The sequence below is a fragment of the Dipodomys merriami genome, unplaced genomic scaffold (genome assembly GCF_024711535.1).
Source record: "Dipodomys merriami isolate MVZ:Mamm:240054 unplaced genomic scaffold, mDipMer1.0.p SCAF_19, whole genome shotgun sequence".
Taxonomy (NCBI): Eukaryota; Metazoa; Chordata; class Mammalia; order Rodentia; family Heteromyidae; genus Dipodomys; species Dipodomys merriami.
Window position 1 is genome coordinate 17,735,951 of NW_027203270.1, and position 8,849 is coordinate 17,744,799.

Here is an 8,849-nt window from a genome sequence, read left to right on the forward strand (position 1 = left end):
GTGGATCAAGTGGTAGAGTGCTAACCTTGAGCTGAAGAGCAGAGGGACAGCGCCCAGGCCCAGAGTTCAGGCTCCATGACCAAAAAAAGAAAAAAAAAATTGCAAATCGAATCTCTTAAGATGAAAACTCAGCTATCACACTGGGCCACCTATGCCAGGGTCTCACAGGGACATCTGCTCTTCACTCAACTCTTCATAGAAGAAGTAAAACTACATGCAAGTGACATGGATGGACATAGGAAATTCTAAGGAATCCATTAATCTTTTGTTAGAAGTAGTAAATTATATCAGGCTTACAGAACATCAGATTAGTGTACAAAAATCAGTTGCATTTTGACACAGGATCAGACACTGAAAGTAAGCAATTACATTTATAAAGCAAAATTTTAAAGTATGGAAAAGCTGGGTGCCAGTGGTTCACTGCTGTAATCCTAGCTACTCAGGAGGCAGAGATCTGAGGATTGTGGTTCAAAGCCAGGCTAGGCAGGAAAATCCATGAGACACGTCTCCAGTTAACCAGAAGAGCGGGAGTGGCACTGTGGCTCAAGTGGTAGAATGCTTGCCTTGAGCACAAAGAGGCTCAGGGACAGTTCCCAGGCCCAGAGTTCAACACACACACACATTTATATACACAGACACACAATGTATATACACATACATATAAGTGTGTGTAAGTATGGGATCTGCACACTCCGCACGCAGGAAATTAAAGGAGATAGGTGGAAGCTGTCTCACATCCACAGATTGAAAGAAACGGTGGTAGTACTCTCCAACATGGCCTATAAGCCAACACATTATCAAAATCCCACATGCCTTTAAAAAACTGATCAGCTGATAACTCATGGGGAAGCTGAGTGCTGGTGGCTCATGCCTGTAATCTAGGTGCGCAGGAAGCTGAGGTCTGAGTATCATGGTTCAAAGCCAGTGCCAGGGCAAGAAAGTGGAGACTTATGTATAATTAACCACCAAAAAGCTGGGAGCTGAGGCTCAAGTGGTAAAGCAATAGCCTTGAGCAAAAAAGTTTAGGGACTGTGCACAGGCCCTTAGTTCAAGCCCCAGGACCGTCGTGTGCATGCTGACACACAGGGATGAAAGGCACCCAAAACAGACAAACCAACATTGGAAAAAAACAGGACTTGCTACCAGGTTTCAAAGCATAATAACTTCAATAATCAAGGCAATGTATGTCCTGGCATTAGATGGACAAATCAATGGGAACAGAATCAGAGAGTTCAGAAATACGTCCTTAAACTAATGGGCAGCTCATTTTCAACAAGAGTGTCAATACAAGTCACTGAGGAATTATCTTAAATAATGCTGAGACAGTGGAAAGCTACACTTAAGGAATGAAGTTTGCCAGGTATCAATGGCTCATGCCTATAATCCTAGCTACTCAGGAGGCTGAGATCTGAGGTTTATGGTTTGAAGCCAGTCTGGACAGAAAAGTCCCCATGAGACTCTTATCTCCATTTAACCACCCAAAAATTGGAAGTGGTGCTATGGCTCAAGTAGTAGAGCGCTAGCCTTGAGCACAAAGAGGCTCAGGGACAGTGCCCAGGCCCTGAGTTCAAGCCTCACAACCAACAACAACAAAAGGAATGAAAAGTTAACTGCTGGTGGCTCACACCTGTGATCTTAGCTACATAGGAGGCTTAGGTCCAAGGATTGTAGTTTGAAACCAGTTCAGGTGGTAAACTCTGTGAGACTTTTTTTTTTTTTTTTTTTTGCCGGTCGTGGGGCCTGAACTCTGGGTCTGGGCGCTGTCCCTCAGCTCTTCAGCTCAAGGCTAGCGCTCTACCACTGGAGCCACAGCATCACTTCCGTCTTTTTCTGTTTATATGGTACTGAGGAATCGAACCCAGGGCCTCATGCTTGCAAGGCAAGCACTCTACCACTGAGCCACCTTCCCAGCCCTCTGTGAGACTCTTATGTCCAATTTGCCACCAAAAAGCTGGAAGTGAAGATGTGGCTCAAGTGGTAGAACAGCTGGGAATGTGGCCTACTGGTAGGGTGCTTGCCTAGCATGCATGAAGCCCTGGGTTTGATCCCTCAGAACCACAATAGTAAAGGCCGAAAGTGGTGCTGTGGCTAAAGTGGTAGAGTGCTAGCCTTGAGCAAAAGCAGCTCAGGAATATGTCTAGGCCCTGAGTCCAAACCCCAGGACTGGCACACACACACACACACACACACACACACACACACAAAGTATATAAGGGGCAGGGAATGTGGCTTAGTGGCAGAGTGCTTGTCTAGCATGCATGAAGCCTTGGGTTCAATTCCACAGTACCACACAAACAGAAACAGCCAGAAGTGGCACTGTTACTCTAGTGGTAGAGTGCTAGCCTTGAGCAGTAGCTCAGGGAGAGTGCCCAAGCCACGTTCAAGCCCCAGGACTGGCAAAAAACTAAAAAATCAAGTGGTAGAGCACTACTTCTGAGCCTGAAGCACAAAATCTCAGGGACAGTACCCAAGCCCTGAGTTCAAGCCTCAGGACTGACATACATATAGGAGGGGGGAGGGTGGGGAACAAACAAACAAACAGGAAATCTGACAGCTTCACAAGTCTTAAAACATTGCTAGAGGTAGCTTAGCTAGGCTATTTTCGATGCATGTGACACCTGGTGGAAACACACTGCCACATTCCTCCAACTTACTCTCTGGAAGAGACAGGACAGCTGGTGGAGGCTGGGGTTCTCTTACACTCACATATACACACCATCCCAGGTCAGGGAAGTAAGCAGGAAGACATGGCTAGGATCACACGTTTTTGTTATTTTGTTTTTGGTCATGGGGCTTGAACTCTGGGCCTGGACGCTGTCCCTGAGCTCTTCTGCTCAAGGCTAGCGCTCTACCACTTGAGCCACAGCGCCACTTCTGGTTTTCGGAGTGGTTTATTGGAGATAAGAGTCTCATGGACTTTTCCTGCCTGGGCTGGCTTTGAACCGTGATCCTCAGATCTCAGCCTCCTGAGTACAGTAGCTAAGATTACAGGCGTGAGGCACCGGCGCTGGGCTAGGATCACACTTCCTATCTCCTAAGTTTCCAAAATAATCCCAAGGCAACTGGGACATTTTGAAAAAAACAATCCAGGAGGTACACAGGTAATACCTCAGTCTTGTTGCTGTTTGACTGCTGCTGTCTAAATCGTTGGATGTGTAGCCAAGTCTTACAACCCCTGTTGCAAGAAATACTAGGCTCTGAATTCAAGCCCTAGCGCTGCCAAAATAAGAGTGGTTGGGACACAGCAGTTGACGGCAGGGACAGGCACACTCACTTTCCAGAAAAGCATTTATTCAGATGTACTAGCCACCCACAAGTCACCCTCTTATGATGTCCTCTGCCCTCCTTCCAAAACATAACACTGAGAGGAACACCCCATGTGACCACTTCTGGGTACATTACACTTTACAGCTTCCATCGATTATTTTCTTAAAAGTCCAGTTTACTTGCCTAACACTAAGTCAAAGGTAATATTAAAAAGGGAAACATGTGCAAGACCCCGAGTTTATGCACCAGTACCATAAAAAGAAACACACGTGGTGCTGAGCTGTGAGCTGGGGAGAGATGGCATCCACTCAGCCTCAAGAAGGCCACACAGCGCAAGCGCACACAACACAAGCAAAGGCAAAACTGTAGCTTCAGATACCAACTGTGCTACCTGCCCTTATATGTGCTTGACAAAAGGAATTTGAAACATTCACAAACAAGTGAGACACTTTCCCGCTCAGGACCTGGGAATGCCAGTCCTGAGCTGAGAATATAACATACAACCCACCGCCTCCACCCCCATGCATCCTCCCTAAGGGGGCATCTCCTGACCCATTGATAAGCAGGAAACAGCTGTGTCCATAGGTGTTAAGGGTGAGCTCACTTCTAAGTACACAGATTTACCTTGAACGTGATGGGGTTAACTATTAAAAGCACAATGTGGAAATGGACCCAGCTTCTGACTACCTACAGCCTCCCTTGCACAGCATACTAGGGACTAGGCTGAGGGTGAAGTGCGCACGCGCTCATGCACGCACCGCACACACACATGCATACGCGCAACACACACAAACACACACACACCCGTTTGTGCCAGGAAACGCCCACCCTAGGGAGAAGGCTCCTCGTTCCTGGCTTCCTGTCCCCACCAGCCAGGAACTAACAACAGGAGTCCCAGCCTCAGCAGGAAAGGCCTGTCCAAAGAGGCAGAGGAAAACTAAAATAGAAGTGAAACAGTTCAGGGGGCAGGGGGGAATGTTCGGCCCTGGAGAACCCCTGTCAAAACTTTGGGGTCCACTGCAGGATAAGGACAAGCAAATTCTGAGCAACCTATACTGGGCTGTGGGGGAGACTGACTTGGTGCTAATCAACTGCTCCGTCAACAGAAACTTCCCTTTCAATCCTGAGTTCTCAGTCAGTCGAGTACTTGAAGGAGCCAGTTTCAGGCTAGCCATTTTCTAGCCTGGAGGGCTTGGAGTACAGCTGAGTGGCCAGCCCAGGCAGTGGGCAGCACAGGCTCTAGCCCCTTCCCACTTCAGCTCCAACCCAGGTGAACACATAGCTTTAGCAACTTCGCTTTTTTTGGGGGAAAAAGCTATACTTGGTAGGGTCAAACTCTTCCCAGATGCGCTCAAATTCCTCCAGGAACAGCCTCACGTACTCCGCATCCTCCATGATCAGGACATTCTCTCGGTTGTTCTGGATGGCTTGTGTGGTCCAATTGAGGGAACCAGTGATGAGAACCTTTTTGTCCACGATGGCGAATTTGTGATGCATGTAGCCCAAGTCCTGGTCATGCCGCACCTGGATACCTGCAGGGCAAGGCAGCTTCTCACAACACTGGCCACACATGGCCACAGGGCCATTAATGCTGCTGTTTCCAGCTAGCCACCAGGGAAGCTTGCTGGTCATCTGCTGAAACCAGGGAGAAGGCAGCGCATGGAAGGGCCACAGGGACATGGAGAGCAGGGGCCATGGGCAACAGTGCACTCTTTCCTCTGAGGAATAACCACCCTACCACCCCCTGCTGCGCCTTGTGTCCAAACTGAGCAGCATCTACCTAACTTTTCCACTCTCGTTTGGGCTTGGAAAGGACAAGCTGAAGAACACAGAGAGGACTAGATAGGACGGGAGCAAGAATTGCAGCCAGAACTTTCTAGATGCCTCACTGTCCCTCTACTGCAGCCTGTCACCCTAACCCAGACCCTGGCTTTTGCCTCTTATTTTATGCATATGTCAAGGATGGGGGGAGGCATATGGGGTTGTTACAGTGCTGCAGATGGAACCCAGGGCTTTAGAATGCTAAGTAAACTGCTATGAAAGCCCTCAGCTGCTTTGCTTTCGTTCCCAGCTTTCCCACTCTCTGGCAGGAACAAAGCTTGTAATTGCTGCCACTCATAGAATGAGACCAACCTTACAGAAGAGTCGAGGGACTGGGAAGGTGGCTCAGTGGTAGAGTGCTTGCCTTGCATGCATGAGGCCCTGGGTTCGATTCCTCAGTACTACATAAGCAGAAAAAGCTGGAAGTGGCGCTGTGGCTCAAGTGGTAGAGCACTCCCCTTGAGCTGAAGAGCTGAGGGACAGCGCCAGGCCCAGAGTTCAGGCCCCACGACTGACACATAAAAAATAAAAAAGTAAGAGTTGAAAGCAGAACTTTGAAATAGGGCTGCCAGACTCATCCACTAAAACCACAGGATTTCCAAGTGAGAGAGATTGGATTTCAGATGAACAATGAAGAAGGCTGAAAGGTGTGTGTGTTGCATGTAGCTTCTAGAAGTACACTAACAATTACTAACATATGTGGATGTCATCCTTGAAGCCTTACCTTGGGATCCATCTAACACTTCCTTTCCCTCCCACTTTTTTTTGGCAGGTCATAGGGCTTGAACTCGGGGTCTGGGCACTGTCCCTGGTGCTCTACCATTTAAGCCACAACACTACTTCTGGTTTTCTAGTAGTTAATTGGAGATAAGAGTCCCATGAAGGGCTGGGAAGGTGGCTCAGTGGTAGAGCGCTTGCCTTGCATACAGGAGGCCCTAGGTTCAATTCCTCAGCACCACAAAAGAAAAAAGAAAAAAAAACAGAAGTGGCGCTGTGGCTCAAGTGGTAGAGCGCTCGCCTTGAACTAAAGAGCTGAGAGACAGTGCCCAGGTCCAGAGTTCAGACCCCACGACCGGGCCCCCCCCCCAAAAAAAAAGAGAGTCCCATGAACTTTCCTACCCAGGCTGGCTTTAAAACATGATCCTCAGATCTCAGCCTCCTGCATAACTAGGATTACTGGTGTGAGCAACCAGTGCCACCAGTGAATCTTGTCAGCTATAACTTCAGAGCATCTTTCAATGACCTCACAGAAGCCCTACACGCAGGCACCATAGACCTCTGAGCACCTTTGGCTGCTCCCAACTTCAGCCACAGAGGACCTCTTGCTATCCTTCAACATCAGCTTATCACTGGGACATTTCCACTTGCTGTTCCCCCCTCCTCACCACCCTCCCCCCAAAAAAGCCTCTTGCTCCACTGCATTCAATCAAAGTAAGACAATGGCTCTGGGTAGTATCCTGGCCACCATGCTTTCTTCCATACCAGTATCTCCTGTGAATCTTTCAGATCTTTGTGATTTGTGTGCTTATGCATAGGGACTTGTGTACCTACCACTTGGATACAGCCCTAGCAGATACAGGCACACAATGTTCCTGTTGAGTTGAAGGACAATCTAGAAGTCATCCAAGAGGTAGCAGGCAGGACTCACTGGCAGAGTATCCAACCTTCAGTGGGAGTTTGATTCTTTCCAGACCTGAGATTTTTGTGAATCTCCAAAAGCTAGTCAAATGAAGTTGTTTGTGCCAGAGGTCACCCACATATCTCCCCAATCCCACCAAAATGATCTACAGACAGAACTCTGGGGACTGCCACTAAGAGGGAACAAAAATGCCAATATGTAAACCCAGGAGTATGCACTGCTTAGGGCAAAGACTAGTGCCATCCAGGGTTAAGGGAACCTGCTCCCTGAGGGGACTTGATATCCCAGGCTGGTGAGATGCTGCAGTCAGACTACACTGCAGCCTAGACACCTCTCAAGGGGTCTCAGCATCAAAGCCACTATGGACACCAGAATACCAGGTCAGATAGATGAGTGTGCTGTTTTCCTCAGGGGCCTGGGCCATAGAGATACCCAAGCTTTATGCCCTATTCGGTGCTAACATGCAGACTGCAGAACACACCTGCCTGTGCCATGTGGTAGAAGGATTGAGAATCCACAGATTGAGGACATGGGTTGTTTCATACTGCCTGCTTCCTTCTGTCTGCACCCTATGTACAGTCATGTCCACTTTTTAGCTGATAAGTATTATGCATTTTCAGAACCCAGCATGAGATTCACTAGTGCATCTGTGAACAACTTCCTCCTTTCCCCCAGCTGAAGCCAAACCCTGGCTTAACTCACTTTCTAATGGGTGGCAATATGGCTCAAGGTCTCTGCTAGCTACCCACCAGAATTGCTCCCCGGGCCCCAGAACTGGAGTTGGAACTCAGGGCTTCAAAGTCTTGCTTTGCTTGCTAAGTTAGCACATTACCACTTGAGCCAGGCCTCCAGTCCAGATTTCTGCTAATTAACTAAAGGTAGGGTCTCGAGGACTTTCCTGGTGGAAAGCTGGAATCCCAACTCTCCAGGTAGCTGGGTAGGATTCAGGCAGGAGCTACCAACGACTTGTTTTTAAGCTTCAATCTCTTATTTCCTGAGCCATCATCACCTGAGGCTGCCAAGTTCCCAAACTGCCGGCCGGTGCTTCCTCACTTCTACCCAGGCAGGTCACAAGCCCACTGCCAGGCCATAAGAACAAGTGGGAATTTCAGAGGCGTACCACCTGCCTCCATGTGAACGCTGGGGCGGGACAGGGGACCCTGCTCAGAGTCCGGCCATCTTGGCCAGATCTGCCTGGGAGGCAGACTCAAGTTTCTCGGGGTTCAACCGTGCTGCCCACACTCGCTCACAAGGAATTACCGGTGGCCCCGGGCCAGGCTGGCTGCTCTGACCCGGCCTCCACTTACCCGCCTTGCGCAGCAGGCCGATCTGCGAGCCATTGAGGGCCATGTAGTCGCAGTCGGTGATGACGCGCACGCGCACCCCGCGCTGGTGCAAGAGCTGCACGGCGCGGCCCAGCTGCGGGCTGGAGAAGGCGAAGAGGCAGAGCTCGAGGCTGGAGCGGGCCGACAGCAGGGCCCGCAGCAGGCGGCTCAGCGAGCTCTCGCTGTGCGGGAGGCTGCACGGGCAGTCGGCCGGGGACCGGGCCGGCGCCGCGCCCGGGGCCTGCAGCAGGGCCTCGGTGCAGGTCACCTGTGACGGGAAGAAGAGCACCTCGTGCCGCGGCTGCCGCCCAGCCCGCAACCAACGCACCAGCGAGGGCAGTGCCTCCAGGGCCAGCGCAACGCCCGCAAACGCGGCGGCCACCAACCGCCAGTTCACCTTCTCCATGGCGCCGCCGTCGTCGCTGTCTAGGCCCTGCCTTGAGAGCACTGCGCTTGCGCGCCCTGCCACGTGCCAGGCTCCGCCTCCGGCCCACGCCTCTGCTCCGCCTCACCACGTGCTGAAGCACCACGCCCCCTCACCTCACGGCGGCGTGCGTGCCCCGCCCCACGCCCAGTGAATCTCCAACCCGACACCACTCCACCCCTCCCCTGCCGTCCGTCCACGCCACGTGCTAGCCAATAATCTACCCTTATTCCTAGCAGCTGCGCTCCAGGCTGCCAAGCCCCGGCCATGACCCAGACAGTCCTGAGATGGGCCAGGGCCCGGTCCCCATCGCTATCCTGCCATGTCCCTGCCCGGTCCCAAGCTTAGCAACCTGACATCAGACTCTGTGCAG

General features: G+C 50.9%; 1 protein-coding gene across 1 annotated transcript; it reads right to left on the reverse strand.

The window, feature by feature from the left end:
• Positions 1-3,312: 3,312 nt before the first annotated feature.
• Pld6 (phospholipase D family member 6) lies at positions 3,313-8,458 on the reverse strand. Its single transcript, XM_070026778.1, has 2 exons — positions 8,035-8,458; positions 3,313-4,799 (listed from the first exon to the last, which is right to left on the reverse strand). The coding sequence occupies exons 1-2, from the start codon at positions 8,456-8,458 to the stop codon at positions 4,552-4,554; spliced, it is 672 nt and encodes a 223-aa protein (XP_069882879.1). The 3' UTR covers positions 3,313-4,551.
• Positions 8,459-8,849: the final 391 nt, after the last annotated feature.